At 32.7% G+C, this 19,212-nt stretch overlaps 3 protein-coding genes across 3 annotated transcripts; all 3 read right to left on the reverse strand.

Annotated features, from left to right (window-relative positions):
• Positions 1–1,082: 1,082 nt before the first annotated feature.
• LOC21391684 (eugenol synthase 1) lies at positions 1,083–4,731 on the reverse strand. Its single transcript, XM_024165294.1, has 5 exons — positions 4,411–4,731; positions 4,184–4,318; positions 2,745–2,973; positions 2,434–2,637; positions 1,083–1,784 (listed from the first exon to the last, which is right to left on the reverse strand). The coding sequence occupies exons 1-5, from the start codon at positions 4,603–4,605 to the stop codon at positions 1,579–1,581; spliced, it is 969 nt and encodes a 322-aa protein (XP_024021062.1). The 5' UTR covers positions 4,606–4,731; the 3' UTR covers positions 1,083–1,578.
• Positions 4,732–8,266: 3,535 nt separating this feature from the next.
• On the reverse strand, positions 8,267–12,276 carry LOC21391685 (eugenol synthase 1). The gene is made up of 6 exons (XM_024165287.1): positions 12,259–12,276; positions 11,766–11,900; positions 10,828–11,056; positions 10,000–10,203; positions 9,067–9,266; positions 8,267–8,383 (listed from the first exon to the last, which is right to left on the reverse strand). Exons 1-6 carry the CDS (start codon positions 12,274–12,276, stop codon positions 8,267–8,269), a joined length of 903 nt encoding a protein of 300 aa, XP_024021055.1.
• A 3,615-nt stretch (positions 12,277–15,891) lies between these two features.
• LOC21391686 (protein phosphatase 1 regulatory subunit INH3) lies at positions 15,892–18,464 on the reverse strand. The gene is made up of 2 exons (XM_024165305.1): positions 18,010–18,464; positions 15,892–16,248 (listed from the first exon to the last, which is right to left on the reverse strand). Exons 1-2 carry the CDS (start codon positions 18,369–18,371, stop codon positions 16,233–16,235), a joined length of 378 nt encoding a protein of 125 aa, XP_024021073.1. The 5' UTR covers positions 18,372–18,464; the 3' UTR covers positions 15,892–16,232.
• Between the last annotated feature and the right edge of the window lie 748 nt (positions 18,465–19,212).

Here is a 19,212-nt window from a genome sequence, read left to right on the forward strand (position 1 = left end):
AAAAATTTTTAAAAAATGTCACATTTAACTTTCCTACTATAATGAAAAACTCTAAAAAAATATCACATCTCAATTCAAATTAAAAACTCAAATCTAAAAAGAGGGATCGTAATCAATTAGGTCAGCATCTATTCGGGTCTTTTTATTTTTTATTTTAACTAAATGTGATTCCCTTCTATTCGGGTCATTTTTTACGTCAGCATCTATTCGGGTCATAGTAAACAACAGATCTCAACTCAACGTTTTAATAAGGCTTTGTGAGAGAGCAGTTCCACACCCAATCACGCTGGGTCAAGAAGAACATTTGCCAGCAGTGACAAAAACCTCTCACGATTGTTTAAAAGTTATATTCAAATTTAAATCATAATTTTTTCACGAGTTGTGTTTAAGTTAACTGTAAATTTAAAAAAAAAATGATCAAAACACGACACGTGACACCAATTGATTAATTTTTTATTTTATAAAGAATATAATTTTTAAGTTTTCTCACAAATTTACCGTCAATAAACCTAAATCATAATTTTAGACATTCTAAACGGACCCCCTAATCTTACCTTACCTTTTTAACTAAAAAAACGAAAATTTTTTAAGTTGAATAACTTTGATATCTCAGTTAAATTTTTTTAAAAAAAATTAAGCATTAAATATATTCTTTTAAAGAGAAAATATCATTCTAAAAAACAAAAACACACTAAACTAGACACAATCACGCAAATAACCAGAGTATAATGTATAAGTGTATTCAACCCTAAATAATGACATGATCTAAGGATAAATTCGTATGAAAGACAAACACATACAAAATAAAAATCTTAACTTGAAATACAACTACAGAGTACGACAAAGGCTCTTTCAATGGAACCACTACAATTGACGAATAAGTCCATTCATAGCACAATTGACGGATAAGTCCATTCATAACACTAGGATCACTCACAACACCGAGTAGGATCAAACCTACTAAATCGAACCAACCACCACCCAAAAATGGTGAGACAAGTTCTTTCGTTATTATCAAACCTACTAAATCGAACCAACCACCACCCGAAAATGGTGAGACAAGTTCTTTCGTTATTACGCCTTAAATTTTAGCAACTATATGACCTGATAGACTGATAGTTAACTCTGATTTCTAATTGGCAATCAAAGTCATGAGTAATGTACTGTTGCATAACAAAGGGGGTGTTTGACACGTGGGTTCAGGTTGTCTAATCCTATGAGCCCAACCCGAAATGTTGTTTTATAAGTTACTTTGGTAACTTTATTCAGATTGTGCCAGTTGAAACTGACCAATTCAGAATTTACCTCCCCTTCCAAATATTCATCCAATCTGAACCCATTTGATACAGAACACAATTTTTTCCCCAAAATTAATATTTTCAACATGTATTTAAACACAGGTTCAAATTTTATTCTGGGTTCAGATTTTATACTACAATTCAAATAAAAAAAGTGCAAATTGCGACAATCCGAACCCCGCACCAAAATGACCAAAGTCCAACGCACTTCATAACGACCAACATTTTCATCACTTTAAAACCTGTTGTGTACGCAAATACCACCATCAACTTGAGGAACTCATCCCATCGCAGTGCTTGCCGGCTTAGGGGGGTTAACCAGCATAATGTCGAGAAGTTCATCGATTGTAGTGTATTTATGATCTGGATAGAGCTGCGAAGCTTCAAGAATCTCTTCCTCTCCGCCTTCAAAGTCGATCACCGACTCACCCTTCACGTATGCAGCATGACGGATACACGGCCCAACATTTTGCGGACTTGGTAGGGCTGCAAAAGAAGTCAACCCATGCAGTTGGTACGCCATGATTATATATTGAAGTAAGAAGGTGGTGAAAAAGATAAGAATAGAGACAATCCATGAGTAGTTAAACAAACAGAATTTGTGGTCAAAAGTCAAAACGTTATGCGAGTACTTGATAGCTTTATTAAAAGTAGGAAAAGTTATATTTTGTTGTTCTGCATTTTGTCAAATTAACGGATTGGTATCTTAGAGAATATCAAACAGGAACTTAAGAGTTCAAAAAATGCCTTCACTTTCATAGCCTTGAAGCCTCTTTTGACACAGAAGAAGTCACCTTCCTTTCAATCTAAAAACATGTTAAAGGAATAAAAAAAATAAAAAAAACTAAACTGAGACAGAAGCATATTTTTTTCCCCTTAAGTACAGAGTACGGATTTGGTATTATCTAAACACTGATATACCGATCTCTAATTCAATAAAACAAACAAAGTATCAAAATGTAATTTTTCATTTGAAACTATGACTATTTTGAAAAAATTAATTATGCATATATATTTTTCAGAAAGTTATCACAATTAAACTTGGGACACTAATTAATGCTCTTTTTTTTTTCCCTAACAGTAAATAGAGAAAATGCACATGCTTTAATTGTAGAGTATTAACTAGCCAACTTACTCTCGGCCAGTTTGACGAGCTCCTCTGCAGTGACATAAACTTTTTTGAAAGTTCGACCAGTCTTCTTCTCCCACAGAGCAAATAACTCATGTGTTGTAATTATGTTCGCTCGTGGCCTACAGTTGACGATACGGTTGAGTGTTCTCGGGTCATTTGCTGCCTTGACTGTGTATGCACCAAGATCCTCTTCATAGACATAAGCCACTGAAAAGAGAAATTGAAAAGCCATTTACTTATAAAAACTCCCCACACAAACTATAGTATTTATAAATAAATTGAATGTTACAATATAAAATTTACTAAAAGAACACCTTTGACATCGCCAGATCCGAAGATAACGAGTTGATCTGGGTTCTCATGAGGGCAAAGCCTCTTATTCATGAAATAAGCGCCCAAGAAATTTGCAGAAACAAAAGTGTATGGGATCCCAGCTTCTTTTGCAGCCCTTCTCACTTCGCTCTTTTTGTTAAGTAATTCTTGGAAAGGTTTTAAAGGCTTAACTCGCTCCTCTTCAAGCCCAAAATCTGCCGGAATGAATCTCTACAACACAAAACAAAAGTTTTGTGACAAATACTTTGGCAGTTTTAACGTGCGAGATTTTTTTTCCCCTTTCTTTAGAGAATAGAATCTGTTATTATTTTTAATAAGAATAAGCTTCCTGACAGATTATAAGTGTTTGAGTTTCCTCCAACCATATTAGCTTATCATCTATATTAAGAGCATAAGTAGCTAAAAATGGGCAACTTTATTAGCTTCTTTATATACATAGCATAACTTAGCTCCTGGAAAAACAAATAATAAACTAGATACATCTGGCAATAACACTCCAAAATCATTACAAAAGGAAGAAAAATTCTTCACATCTTAAGATGATTGCCAATGCATCAGGCTCCAAAAACTGGAGATTTAGAACAACATAGTTTAAGTATCTTTTAAGACGATGCAACCATCACAAAACCTTATGATTGCTCCAATAAACGTATGAGATTTTTATCTATAAAAATAAAAATAAAAATTGTAAATGCACCTCTAACGCATCATCATTTACATGTTACACCCCAAACTTTTACTTTTGGCATTTAGAACCTAAATTTAACCATTCTTGACAACACAATCACAACAGAAGACTTCAATTTATAAAAGACAATTAGCGTCCAAAATGTCAAATTTAAAAAAAGCTCAGGGTCCAACTTGCCTACCAATAGAAAATATGGTGTGCATGTATGTAAGAATCCTGGGCAATTTCCTTCCATTAACTGACGGCCGTTAGCTACAAGACCACAATTGCAATATATTTTTAAGTTTAGGGTCCTATTTGTTAAAATTAAAAATCAAAGGGCTCAATTTGCCAAAACTGATAAGTTTATGGCGCACCGCTGAAATTAAACCATAAAAATCTAAAATTAAATTAAATTAAATTAACCCATAAAAAAAACCCTCAACGGTGCTTCCTTCCCCAACTAAACAATCGGATCGCACCAGAAGGGAAGGAGAAGCGCCGTCGGTTGCGAGGCTGGTCGGTCCCGACCCATGGCCGAGAGATCCAACTAGCTGGTCCCTGGTCTTTAGCAAGCTCAGATCCACCAACCACCAGGCACCCACGGTGGGCGGGTAGATAGATGATCTCACCGGAAAAGGATTTTTTTTTTTTGGTCACTCATTTCTATTTATCTCTAATAATGGAGTCCTAAAATGTTTGTAATTATCTCAGCTGAGCAGTCAGAAGTTAATCAAACATTTCATTAATTACCTTAATATTTCCAGCAATTTTGATGGCGTCTATAATCTTGAGTTGGTCAAGAACCTGAGGAAAAGCAAACGTGCAAATCACAACATCTACTTGCCGAAGAACCCCAACAAGCTTCTCTTGCTCCTCCAATGTTCCCTGCCCATAAATCATAAAATCAAACATTCATCAATTCAGAAATAAAAGTTACTAATTAAATACAAGTGATAAATTTGTGGGATAATTAATACATAAACAATGCTGACTCCGATGGACTCAAAGTGTTGAAGGATTTCCTTCTTAGGAGGAGGAGTTTCTGGAGTGAGATCTCTTGAATAAACGTAAGTTGGATGACCCAAAGAAACGCTTGCCTTCACCACATAACTCCCAATATACCCAGTTCCACCAAATACCAATACCTTGCTAGCTCCACTCTCTTCAGCCATATTTTGTTATGTTTCTCTCTCTATCACTCTCTTTCTCTCTCTAATATTTTCTTTTGTTCTTTCATTCTACAGTCTCACTCTATGTATTAGCTATAAAAGCGCTGGTTATGCTTTGATCGGATCGGAAGTGAACATTTTCGGCTCTTTTATTTTACAGATTTAAATTTTAAATTTTAAATTTTTATAATAAAAAATTTTTAAAAAATATTAAATCTAATTTTTTTTTATTATAATAAAAAAATTTTAAAAAATATTATATCTTAACTTAAATTAAAAACTTGAATCTAACTCTTAAAAAATGTCATATTCTAACTCATATTCGTGAAGTCAACTGAACCGGACCTTTATTTTAACGCGATTGATCGTACCAAAAAAGGACTGTTTACGTGTATGCTCTAGATTTGTCCACTAAACACTTTCGTTACGTGGCAAATGCGGAATTTTCTTATCATATCGTAATCAATTACGTCAGCATCTATTCGGGTCTTTTTTTTTCTTTTGCTAAATGTGATTCCCTTCTATTCGGGTATTTTTTAAGTTTTCCCAATCACAAATTTTTTGTTAATAAACTCAAATCATAATTTAAATATACATTCGTACTATTAATCTTACCTTACCTTTTAACTAAAAAAAACGTAAATTTTTTGAGTTGAATAAATTTAACATCGCATTTAAATTTTGTTAAAAAATTAAGCATTAAATATATTTTTTAAAGGGAAAATGTCATTCCAAAAAATAAAGATACACATTAAATTAGACACAAACACGCAAATAATCAAAGTATAATGTATAAGTGTATTCGACCGTAAATAATGACATGATCTACGGGTAAATTCATGTAAAACGCAAAGACAAACACATATGCGAGATACAAAATAAAAATCTAACTTGAAATACAACTATAGAGTACAACAAAGGCTCTTTCAAAAGGACCACTACAATTGACGGAGAAGTCCATCCATAGCACTAGGGTGGGTCACTCACAATACTGAGTAGGATCAAACCTACTAGACTGTACCAACCACCACCCTAGAAAGGTGAGACAAGTTCTTTTGCTATTACACCTTAAAGGATGAGACCAACTACTACCCTAGAAAGGTGAGACAAGTTCTTTTGCTATTACACCTTAAAGGATGAGTTCATCTTCAGTATTAAAAACATGGCTCATCTGGCCCCGTTTATTTCACTGATTCGAGTTTTGTTACTATTAAAAGCTCTCAGAAACAATAATATCTAACTTTTTTATTACAGTAAAAAGCTCTCACATAAAGTTACATCTCAATTCGAATTAAAAACTCAAATTAACGAACTAAACGGACCCCTTGTAATTTCACCTTTGGATGAGCGAACTCATAATTTTACCATAAATAAACCAAAAAATAAATTAAATGCGTTCAATCCCTAAGACTGGCCCTTTTGCTGGAGAAAAAAAAATACATAGAAGAGGCACCTCTAATGAAACTAATGCACTGTGAGGAAGAAAAATTTGGGGTGGTTGATCACTAAAGTAAACTTAGTTCTAAATAAGTGGGTTTTGTTTTGTTAAAATAGTGGAATTTTTTGGGCTAGTGTGTTGTTATATGTGCAATATGTGTGGGTAGAATCGAATATGCTTCTTTATTGTTGTCAATGTATGAAGTAGGGTCCTTCTTTGGTACTCACCCATATATGCTTCTTTTGTTCTTTTATCAATTGTTTATTTTCTATTAAATGTATAATAAAGTTGTTATATTTTTTTTCTTACATGTGAATTAAAATTAAGTGGTTTTATTGACCTAAGATCCACAATTTAAAAATTAGATTGCATACTTTTTTTCCCTCTCCGCCAATAAAAGATGCTTCCTACAAAGAAGAAATGATGTTCTACTATTTGTTTTAAATGGTTTTTTTATTTATTTTTTTTTTATAAGCTTGATTATCCATAGGTTCTTTAGTCCTTTTGTTTTGGAGAAAAGCTTGATTTTGGGTCCTTTTGTTTTGGAGAAAAACCTAACTATGAACAGGTTCTTTCTAGACTTTTTTGGTTTTGTAGAAAAGCCTAATTATGGATAGGTTCATTAAATTTTGCTTATTCTTGGTGAATTTAGACGTATGAATTTTTTTTCATATATTTTATGTTGGACTCTTAATGTCCGTTTAAAAGACATAGTGAAAACGACATTTATTCGTTTGTTTATAACTTAACTATTTGTGTTAATCTGAGTAATAAAATTTGAGACATTTAAAGAGTTTAAGATTTAAATTTGTATAATTTTTAGTACAAAGATAGATTATAAAAATTAGAGAAAAAAGTTTATGGACCTCTATTTAATTTAACTCTTATAAGATTGTCGAATAACCCTAGATTTTTGCAAGAAATCCGAGATTGATGACAATCGCTTGCATTTACGTTGCCACCTTTACCGTTCTTCTTGGAGGTACATAGATATATTCTTCAGAAAATAAGAAAAGAAAAAATCGAGCATCTTGGACCAAACTTTTCCAAAGTTCCATTATCTTGTCGGCCATAACACAAAAAGCAAAGCAAGCATTCCTGATTCTGTTCCACCATTTGAAGGGTCCCGAGTTCACAAGCACATTTATCTATTGGTCGCTTTCATTTATTTCGACTTTCTAACGGGAACCCGAATTTTTGGGTAAAAGAAACGACATGTGAAAAAAAACTGTAAAGTAAACAAAGAGGAGGGAAAAAATTATTGATTTTTACTAGTGTTTGGATGTTCAAAAAACCATAAGAAAACGTTCGAGGAATAATGAATCAATTTTCATTTTATATCTTATTCTTCTCTTTACTCGGTTTCGTAATGTGAGGTTTAGGTAAAATAAATAAATAAATAATTAAATTAGAAGTGAATCTCATCGTTGGGGCTGAGCTGAGGGCTGTGATGACCTCTGAGTCATTGTTGTTGGTGGTGGCGCGAACAATGGCGATAGAAGGTTCAATGATCTTGATCGACTCACCGGAGACACTGACGAAGATGGAGCCGTTCGATGATTCGTTTTGTAATTAACGACAGCATATGATCAATTGAAATTTCGTTTTCCTTGTATTTTTTACGGAAATTGAAATCCACAATTTTTTCCCTAGTCAGGGGCTACCGTGTGTGTTTTGTAGTTCTTTTCTAAATTTTAGGTCTTGAATCGATGACTTGTTCTCAAAGTAGTACCAAACCAATTTATTCATTAATTGTTGTAATTAGGGAAATTTCCCCATGAATTATTTTTAAAGTGTGACATGCACGTGTCCTCAGAATGTCTTAGATCGCAGATATTCAAGGTTCTAGACACCTTTCAAGCCAAAAAAAAAAAAAAAGGCTCTAGACACCTTAATGGCGAAACCACTAGAGGATTCTGACAAGACAAGATGAAAATTGAGTATGAAACATATGTGTACATGTGAAAAATATGAAACCCTCAACTAAGAGAATGCCATGTATATGTTTCTAGAATGATCATCAGGGAATACGAAAGGATTTTCTAATCAACCCCTTGTAAGGGTTTTGTGAAAAAAAAAAAAAAAACAAAGGAATCCTGAGATATTTCTGGATACCCAGGCAAGAGTTGGCGTGTCTTAATTAGAGTGGATATGAGGAGTCCCTCTGATTGAATCCCTAACCTATAAACAAAATGTTAGATCATACATTTATCATCCATCCTTTTATCACCTCAGTGAAATTCTGCCAATTTTTCCTCTCGCTATTGTTTGCTTGATTTGAGCGTCGAATGCCTTTCGCAGATAAAACTCCGGTGCCCTCGAAAGCGGAGCAGTTGGGAGCCACTAAGAACAACAGAACAAGTAGAGAAATACTAATACCGAGAAACCACTCCAACAAAAGTTGAGCACTCAAAACCATTAATTTAGGGGTCGTTTAGTGTGAGAATTTAAACCATGGTGATTCTAATCATGATTCTAAAATTCGAGCACGTTTGGTTCATAAATTCAGAACCATTCTCATTTTACGTGTATTTTTTTGTGAGAGAAAATACTGTAGCGAATCACGAATCATGATTCGAACCATGACACGAATCCATCTTCCATCACAATGATTCAGAATCATGGTTTCAATCACCTTGAATCAAAAGAGATGTGGTTTTAGAATCATGATTTGAGCTAATTTAAAACATCACATCAGATTCTGAATCATGATATAGAATCATCTAAACCAAACACTGATTCTGAATCATGATTCAGAATCACTGTAAACAAACACTGATTCCGAACCAGAATATAGAATTATGATTTTAGATTCATCTACTAAACGCACCCTTAATCATTTTGATAAATCACACTCTCGCAAGAATTATCTGAATCACAATCTCACATCTCATATTAAGACATAGATAGGATCATACAGTTTATTGAATCACATTAATCTTACATCTCATATAAGACCTAGATATGTATGATCATACAGTTTAACATACATGCACTTGTGCAAGAAGTTTAGAAACAGATCATACGAATGCAGCGCTCGCAGGCTTAGGAGGATCAACTACGAAAATGTCAAGACGTTCGTCGATGGAAGTGTATTTATCATCTGGATATAGCTGCGAAGCTTCAAGAATAGCATCTTGATCCCCTATTTCAAAGCTCATTAACTCACCCTTCACGAACACGCTATGAAGAATTGATACCGGTATGTTATCCGGATCTGGTAGGACTGCAACAAAAATCACCCCATACAGTTAATAATCAAGCAATGATTACATACTTAAGCCAAAATAAATAAATAACTGAAAGCTAATTACATCACTTTTTTTTTTAATCTCTACGAATTTAGGTGCCTTTTCCCCAGTTTTCCACAAATTTGATTCGTAAAATTCGTTTTCCCAACATAAGTAGAATGTTTTCAAGAAAGGCAATTCTATTTCTCACAACTCTTTTAATTCTACACACCCACATAATTTTAAAATTATTCAAAATTAAATTTATTTTTAACACCGTATTATTTTAAAATTATCCTTACTATTTCATAAGATTTTACTTTTCTTTTTACACTCACTATTTCATTAATTCATTTTAATCGGTTACTTATATTCTCGTATATAAAGAAAATGTACTATTCTATTTTTTCAGAAAAATATTGGATATTTATATATAAGTTGATAAAATGCGACTACTCAGTTTGATCACAAAAATTAGATCGTAACTAATTATAACGATTTTTTCGTGGTCGTGGAGACGAATGCTAACTGGAAAAAATTAAGTCTAATTTCAAATAATTTAAGGTCTCGTTCCTTTCGCTCATTAGAATTGAGAATTTAAGTTAAAAATTATATTCATGTGAAAGAAAAAACTGTAACAGAAAAAAATTAAATTTAAATTTTGTAACAGAAAATATTGTAACAAAAACTTGAGTTTATTTTGAACTAACGAAACGAATAGAGTTTTACTTTCTGAGAGTTTGATCAGCTCTTCTTCAGGGACGTAAACTCTATTGAAACTTCGACCAGTCTTCTTCTCCCACAGAGAAATCAGTTCAAGTTGTGAAATTATGTTTTCTGGCGGCCTATAGACGATAATATGGTTGCATGTTCTTGGGTCATTTGCTGCTTTGATTGTGTATACAGCAATATCTTCTTCATAATTCAAAACCGCTGAAAAGATCAGATCAGACAGAAAATTACAATATACACAAAGTAATTTAGATAAAAAATTCCAAGGACAAGAAATGTTCTAAACATTTACTTGTTGGGACACGATTTGACTGTAGGAATTAGAAATTTTTATTGTACATTTCTAAACAGCAGATCACATCAAACTCATATTACAATCGGAAAAAAAATGTAAATATAATCTGTTGCAATGAAGATCTTATTGTCTTAACACTTCGCAATATTAGTAGGATATTTACTATCAATTAGCATAAGTACCCTTTTTCGGGTATGAATAGTTGTAACATAAGATTTCATAAACATATATATATATATATATTTGGTAAATTAAAAGATTTTGTAAATATATATATATATTTGCTGGAAAGGTTATATAACATTTGAAGTATATAGAAAATTGTTAAAATATAAAATTATTATTTGTTTATCTCTTAACAACTTAAATTTTTAAAATAGATTGATAAATTAATATAGTATCAAAGTGAGAAGTCCTGAATTTAAATCTCTATAATTACACTTTTTATTTTTATATCTCAAACTTAAATATTCACGTAGTATTCTAACAGTTTAAGTTTTTTGGATTGATTACTAAACTAACAAAAATACCTTTGGCATGACCAGTTCCGTATACAACGACGTCGTTTGGATTGTCATGCGGATGAAGCAAGTAATTCACAAAATAAGAACCGAAGCAATTTGCAGAAACAAAAGTATAAGGGATCCCAGCTGCTTCTGTAGCTCTTCTCACTTTCCGTTTTTTGTCGAGGAATACTTGGAAAGGCTTCAGAGGATTCACTTTGTCTTCTTCAACCCCGAAATCCGATGGAAAGAATCTCTGTCATACACAAAATAAATGATAATAATGTTTCCATAAAGAAATGATGACAGACTATCACATGACAGTACCCACCAAAATTATTGCTCTCATTATTTTTAGAGTTTATTATTCGGGAACTTCTACAAAGTACAAATTCTTGTTTTGTTTTGTTTTTTTTTTGTTTTTGTTTTCCTATTCATAAGATTTAAAAACTGTTGTATATTAGCCGGTGTTAATACGTGAGTTTTTATATGCAATGCACCCGTACATGATTATTTCTAATCAGATTAAACGTTTAAAAATTAAGTTTTTACTTATTTTATTAATTTGAGTTTAAAATTTAAGTTTTATTACAATAAAAAAATTATTAAAAACAGTCACATTTAACTTTTTTGTTACAGTAAAAAATTTTAACAATTAGGTGTTGGTGTGACTGTGGCATAAACTACCCAGGAAGCTGAGCGTGATAAATGATGGTTTTAGACTCAAATTTAAACTAAATCCGACATTAAAGCTAAATTTTTGTATGATCAGAAACATACAGACAGTAGTGGATTTGTCATTTGTGTAATTAGAAAAGCACAATATATAATTTTAATTTTTATATATATATATAAAAAATACACAATGAGTAAATTAGCGCATTTAAAATTAAACACATTAATTGTTAAAGCAGAAGTGACTATAACAAATAAAATTACATGAAGTGATATAACAACAAACTTACTTTTATGTTTCCAGCAAGTTTGATGGCATCAATGATCTTGAGTTGTTCAAGAACCTGAGGGTAAGCAAACGTGCAAATCACAACATCTATTTGCCGGAGAACGCTCACGAGCTTCTCTTGCTCCTCAACCCTTCCCTGCCCCGCCCGTCATGTTAATAAACAATTAAGACATAGTTAATTGTAGAAGAATGATCATCTTTAAACTATTTAGCCATCGCAGAATTCTCCTGAGATGATTAAAGACCCTATATCTAACAAATGTTCTTGGATTTCTGATGAGTTGTTTTTTCTTCTTTTTTCTTTTAAGAAAAAAAATAAAATAAAATGTTTGATGCTAGGCGAATTGAAAGCTAAACAGTAGTAATTCTGAGGATTTTCCTCTGAAAAAATAGATATATTTCCTATGTTATTTTTAATATGTGTGAGTCATTCAATGTGAATACTATGAGAAGATCATAAGCCGCCACAAAAAAAAAAAAAAAAAAAAAAAAACCTCAAAATCACCATCCATCTTTTCATAATTGTGTTAATTATTCTAGATTACCCTGTACGAAAGGGCTCGCCACCAAGAAAGTATAAAAGAAGGTTATTGAAGTAAAATCCCCATTAGTTGATACTTTTACCAATTTTAGGCAATGAGAGATCTCAATAAAACAATATATATTTCATTAGCTTTTTGCCAAGTTTTGTAAAGCTCATAGTTTTCTGGAGGAAGTGAAAAAAAAAAAAAAAAAGTGGTGAGTTTCACGAGGAGTTTTAATTGAAATTTTTTTTGTCAAAAAAAGAAGTGGTGAAGTACTTCCAACTGGAGATATAGAAGCGAAATTATATATTTGTAGCAGTCAGATATCAATGAGAGGGAAATTTTTGTACAGTGTTTTACCTCTGGGTGAAATTGAAAACATTAATTAGCTAGGAAAATGTATCACCACGTATGTAGGTTTTGAATTCACGTGCCAAAGAAAACAAGTACTGCAACCTCATTTACTTATCGAATTATAACTTTTTTTTTGTGTGTAATTACTCTTTTTAACCGTTAAATATAAATTAAAATCACATTAAATTAAAAAAATACGTAAAATAGATAATTTTGACACATATATAATGTTTTTATTTTTATTTTTTGTTGAACACATACCTAACAGTAAAAACAGTCTTTTCAATGGTTATTTTTTAGGTGCCTACTAGAAACTCCCTTTTTCTCATTAGTCTATATGTAAGTATCTAGTTCTAGCTAACAAAAAACTTGCGTATTTCGAAATAAATAGTCCGAGGACATTTCATCTCTTAGACGTTTGATTCATAAATTAAAATCATGAGATTAGAATTATTTTTGATTTACGTGTATTTTTTGTGAGAGAAAATACTATAACGAACTATGAACCATCATCCAAATTATGATTTGAATCCTCCAACCAAACATCGAGTTATCTCATAGTCCACTTTGCAGGAGAGGCCAAAATATGACCTGGCAATGTATATATGTGTCGTATGTGGTATTTGACCACCAAAACGCCAAGTGGCCAAGTATCCGAGTGATACGTCTACGTGGGATTCAAATCCTCTGTCTCCCTCTCTCTCGGTCTCCTCCAATGAATTTTTGACACGTCAGCTCAATTAAAGTACCACTGACAGACCCAGAACGAGGAATCTTCCGTTAATATTTTTTTAAATTAATTTTAAAAATTCTCCCGATCATTTTAACACTTTATTCTCTGAATTTTAAAAAATAACATTTGTTTCTTTCAAATTTTATTCTGTTAACAAGTTTTATATTTCTGTGACAATGAGTGACGAAAATCGTCACGTGTCAGGTACATAACCCATCTGAAGAGGATATTATCATAAATTAACTTGCAACAATATTAAATTATTAAAAAAAGCCAAATCCATTAAAAACCCCATTTTAACATGGCTATTCGAGTTCCCCAACCAGAGACCAATCTCCCACAGATCAAAACTAAGATTAAAACCAATATGAAAAACATAAAATGATTCCAACAACAACAAAAAAAAACCTTGAATCCACCGTTTGTATTGGCGGCATAGGATATTTGTGATGTTGAATTTCTATCCTCCAAAGATATTGCATTAGCTGGACAAACCATTTGACAAGGCTTTGAGCAATCAAGAGGACAATCCTCAGGATCAAATTCTGTTAAGAATGCAGATCATAAACTCAGAACTCATTTTTCGTTCAATCTTAGCCTAAGTTGGTTTTGGAAGAAAAAACAAGCTTGTTCTAAAGCTTATAAAAAAATCCCAAGACATTCCAGCCTTGCGAAAATGAAGATCTTCATTATCATTAACACTGATCATTACCCAAGGCCTTGGAAGATGAAAAATCTCTGTGGCTGCTTCAATTCCCTCGTTCACCGCACTCACAATTGATGCATCAGCAGCACATTCTATGCAATCCAATGTTTCCAAACTTTATCACTTACTCTATCTTAAACCCAAAACAAAACAAAACAAAAAAAAATAAAAATATATATTAATATATCTCTCTCGGTTCAAGAGTAAAAAAAACAGAAATAATAAAAAATTATTAAAAATTATTTTTTATTTCTCTTTTATTTTATATTAAATTAAAAAAATTTATTTTTTTTATTTTTAATAGTGTCAAACACCATTTTTTTATTTTTTTATCTTTAATAATGTCAAACACTATTTTTCTCTTATTTTTATTTTTTTTTTTTAAAAATGTGAAAAATAAAAACAAAATCTAACTCCAGACGTGGCCGAAAGCTTTTTGGAAAAGTAAACTCCGGTTTTTTATTCTGTTAATTGTCTTTCTAATTGTGCTGACGCGTCAAAAATTCATTGGGGAAGACAGAGAGGGAGACAGGGGAAGGACGGCATGCACGTGAATGTAGGCCGGTTTTTGTACAGCGACGATTCACAAAAGCCTTCGCCTTGATTCCGCGCCAACGGGTTAATTTCATTTGTACAGAATTAAAGATATTTGAGATCTCCAATTTTCAATTTTGACGAATAAAAGTCTTTAAAAATCAGTACAATCATGATCGAATAGCTCATGAATATTCATGAATGGACAAAATTTGTCCAAAATTTTTAAAATCCACCCCCATAATTTGCGTTAGTTTGCAAGTGGAACTACCAGAACTTTAAAAATTTTGACATTTCATACCCTACGTGTCATTCATTAATTAATGTCCGTTATTTATTGGACAGTATTATCAAAGATCGAAAAAAAAATTTAGAATCTTACACGCCAAAATTAAAAGTTTAATGTGCAACATGCAATTAATGATAATTTCAGGATGCATGCTAAGTTTAAAAATTTTCAACATGCAAATAACGATAAAATTCCTAAGCACTTTGCAAGATATTTTTCCTCCAATAATGCTTGAATTGTTGGGAAAATTTGGATTTCATTTCTAAAGAAAATCCGCCAAAACAGCCTCAGAGACAAAAGCGGTGATAGAAACAAAATCCCAATTACAATTTACATCAGACTCAAAATGAAACAAAGAACCAGTTAAGCGGTGGGCGACCATATACCCTTGCTATGAGACATGGCCGTACCAAATTACATATAGAACTCGGTCGTTATATATTGCTGTCAGGATAGGGTCAAAAAGACACAGAAAATAAAATAGAATAAAATAAAAAATAAAAATAACTGAAATGTTCTATAGAAAAAGGAAATAACCGATGCGTTTAGAATTAATTTTAAAATAATTTTATTTTTCGTATGAAACTTAAAATAAAAACGTTTTCAATCTCAGATAAAAATTATTTTTAAAAATGCGTTTGATAATTTTATTAAAAGATTATTTTTAATATAAGAAAAAACTGACATTTAGTTATACAATTTTTATTTTTAATTTAAAAGCATTTAATTAGTTCATTTAAACTCACACTTGCCAAAAAAAAGACATCCACCCAAAACTGAAAATGAAAAACAACTTATATTCATTTTCAGTTTTTAAGTCATTTTACACTAAACTGAAAATCATTTTTGTTTTTGTTTTTTTCACATTTTTTCCTCCAAATGCGTTTTCCTCAATCTCTACTTTTTTGTCTCAGAAAACGTGAAAAATGAAACCGGAACTGATACCAAACACGCTCAACGATTCACTCTTTAAATGTTTCTACAGTCTACACATAGATGACTGCAAAATTATTGCAGATCAGAATTCAAAGAAAGAAGTTTTCAGATGAGCCATATAATATCGTATCCCTATAAAAAGGTACAAATTCACTGTTTTAAAAGAAAAGAAATCAAACTTGTCATGTGTATCAAAAGACTTGGTTAATATTTTGATTCATCCTCACAAATAGATTGCACTTCAATCCCCGTTCAAAGTCCAGGGCACACTTGGTAGCTACAATCTTAGCCGCAAAGGCATCGTTCATCTTGTCAACTAGATTGCACTTCAAGTTCACTCTTTTTTGAAGTAACATTTCCACAAACTTCCAAATCCCAACGCAGTGCAGCTTCTAAGGATCTTTAGTTCTGTAATCATTAGCAACCAACATTACACAAATAGAATCCACTAATTTAGAGAATCCATAAAATTCACTATCAACTATTTTTCACATTAAAGTTAGGATAATGCTGATGAAAGTTACGTATGCCAAGGCAGGCAGAAATCATCATATATAACCAGAAGAAAAGGGAGCCCAAAAAAAAAAAAAAGGTGCAACACAAATAGACACTTTCAACTCAAGTGATCTCCATGCATTTAGTGATTTGCTAGGAGAAGATCTAAAGCAATTTGGGATTTCCTTTGGGTCATCATTTCCTTTCAAGACCATTTTTCATTTCAGAACTTGGGATAGAAACGCAATTGGGTTGAGGGTTAAATGCTTCTTAACTAACCGAATTCTTATATCATGGCAGTACAGCAGAACCAATCTACTCGTCCTACTTACCGAAGTTTGGAGGATTTACCAATGTCTTAAAAAGTTCTCTCTTGCTCAGCCAAAGGTACTCATCAATCTAACCCAGCATTCTATCAAGTTGATAAAAATCCTCCTAAGCTACATATGTCGACTTCATTCCCCAAGTATATATCTGAAGTTAATTGGGCAGTCCTTTCACGGCCTAACTTTGGTAGCACAACAGAAATAACACAACAACATTCATAGGCAAACTAGAGTAAGCACTTCATATCATCACAGAGCTCAACCAACAATACCAATACTTCAGTAGTAAAATTCTTCACAGTTCCTTACAATTGACTATTTTCCAATTAACATTTTTGGCGCAATCCCTATCATGGTAATACCTCCTACCTTATGGAAAAAAACAAAAACGTGACTCCTTCCTTTCTCTTGAATTATATACGACCAATTTCAAAGGGCCTCTGCTAGGACGTGGAATGATATTGTATCCTCCTAAACTTTGCATAAAACCTAAAGAGAATCACATCCATCATCATCTACGATATCTGACATCCTCGTATTAGGTTCAGTCTGAATGGATAGAATAATTAGTGAAAACATATATCCAAATTTTCGGTCTTCATCAAGTAGAGACCCCTAAGGAGAAGTATAACAAGCCCCAAGGCTGAACTCAATTTAATACCTCATACTTATTACATTCCCATCCCTGCATCCTCTACAATTACTATCCAAAATTCAGGCTATCAGAATCAAGGTCAGCAAATGTCTTATTTTTCTAAAACTAGCATCAACAACAAAGGCAAAAACTCTATTTCCGCACAAAAGGAAATTAAGACAGAAAAATAAGTAGAATATATTGGCCAATTGGCAGCAAAATCTACATCTAGTATATCATACTAATTTCTATTACTTTTCTGTTTCCTTTTCAAAAGTAATATTGCGAACATATTCAAGAGTGGTAAATATACTCTTCAGGATTGTCGAATTGCAACCATTAGTTCTCTCAAGAAATTCTTTGCCCTATATCATAATTTTTCTTGCTCTAGTTCCAAAATTGCCTAATCTAAGAATTGGCCGACCTAAGGCTTCCACAGAAAATCAATTAGAAACAAAAACAATTGAGAATTATGATATAAACAGGTGTTAAATTAACAGATCATACGACAATTCAACAAAGCAATTGAAATTTACCCAACCAAAAAAAAAAAAAAAAAAGAAAAAGAAATTAGGCGCAAACAAAAAACAATCTTCAGACCAAATTATCCAAATCATACTTTCCAATTGCTCATACATCATTATAAAGGAGAACATAAAAACAATCAATTCAATCAAGATTCCGACTATTTTACATCTCATTTCTTGCACTTACGATTGATCGTGATCCTTGGAGCAACAACCCATGTCGCCGCCTCTGTCGTGGTGGTTGTGGCCGTCATCGTCGTCGTTTTCTTGGTCGCTGTCGTCCTCGTCAAAGGGCTTTTCCTTATGGAAGATGCAGCATTTCTTCGAGCTCTTCTTCTGCATGAACTCGTTGTCCACGGTGCCTTCTTTCCACGTTACCTGCTTCTTTTTCCGATTAAGGCGCAGCGTTAGGGTTTTCGGCTGTTGCGTCTGTGACGATGACGACGACGACGACGATCCGTCCGGATTGTCTAGCGTTATGGTCGTCGAGGCGGTGGCGGACGACGGTCGGACTGCTGCTCTGGAGGCGGCGCTTACGGGTCTAGCCATGGCGGATTCTATTCGCTTCTTCTCTTCTCTATTTTTCCCTTTTTTTCGTCTTGTTTTCCTTTTATTTTTTTGGGAGTTTCTCCCGTGAGACAAGTAGTTTGGGACTCGGTGGTCCATTTGGCTTTGACGTGGATTTTCTGTGGGACCCACAAATAATTAAAAAAAGAAAAATTTTGGTTTCATCTCTTCCAAGTTCTAAGTTCCAACGCCGTCGTCACCATTTCTCCTTCTAGCCAACACAACAACAAATTTTTGTTGCTTCTCCCTGCAGAACCCCAATGCCATCATCACCATTTCTTCGCAAACTCAAGCTCCTTGCCGCGAAAACCAACGACGGCAAGCTCAACCCGCCTCCGTGAACGGAGCTCGGCCCCACACACTTAACCCACCCACGCCACCCAACCTCGGTGAGTCCATACGTATGGCGCCACCTCAGATCCGTGATCCAACACCGGCGTCGGCCACGATCGATCTCAAAAAAGGAAAAAAAAAACCATTTTTGGACAAAACTAAAATCAATAGAATAAAAACCCATTTTTAAAATTAATATTAAAAAAAAAAACCTAAACCATATGTTACAAATCCATTTAGAAAAACTAGTATAGCATTTGATTCTCTGTTTTTTTATTTTTTTCAATTACGAACCTCAAGGAGGAGAAAGGATTTAGATGGTGGGTCCCACGGGTAAAGGAAGTCAAAAATTTTTTAAAAAAAATACTTTAAAATCTCGTTTATTTTATTAATTTAAATTTAAATTTTAAATTTTATTATAATAAAATTTTTTTAAAAATAATTATATCTAATTTTTTTATTATAATAAAAAATTTTCATATAAAATTAT

Source organism: Morus notabilis, unplaced genomic scaffold, assembly GCF_000414095.1.
Source record: "Morus notabilis unplaced genomic scaffold, ASM41409v2 Scaffold1540, whole genome shotgun sequence".
In the NCBI taxonomy this organism is placed as follows: domain Eukaryota; kingdom Viridiplantae; phylum Streptophyta; class Magnoliopsida; order Rosales; family Moraceae; genus Morus; species Morus notabilis.

Excerpts from the sequence above, each read along its gene's own strand:
- LOC21391684 (XM_024165294.1), bottom strand. The coding sequence starts at position 4,605 with ATGGCTGAAGAGAGTGGAGCTAGCAAGGTATTGGTATTTGGTGGAACT. Across the intron at positions 4,319-4,410 it reads TCGGAGTCAGCATTGTTTAT|GGAACATTGGAGGAGCAAGA; the intron begins GTATTAATTATC and ends ATTTATGGGCAG. Across the intron at positions 2,974-4,183 it reads AAATTGCTGGAAATATTAAG|AGATTCATTCCGGCAGATTT; the intron begins GTAATTAATGAA and ends TTTGTGTTGTAG.
- LOC21391685 (XM_024165287.1), bottom strand. Across the intron at positions 11,057-11,765 it reads AACTTGCTGGAAACATAAAA|AGATTCTTTCCATCGGATTT; the intron begins GTAAGTTTGTTG and ends TGTGTATGACAG. Across the intron at positions 8,384-9,066 it reads AGCCTGCGAGCGCTGCATTC|TGGCTCCCAACTGCTCCGCT; the intron begins GTATGATCTGTT and ends TGTTGTTCTTAG.
- LOC21391686 (XM_024165305.1), bottom strand. The coding sequence starts at position 18,371 with ATGGCTAGACCCGTAAGCGCCGCCTCCAGAGCAGCAGTCCGACCGTCG.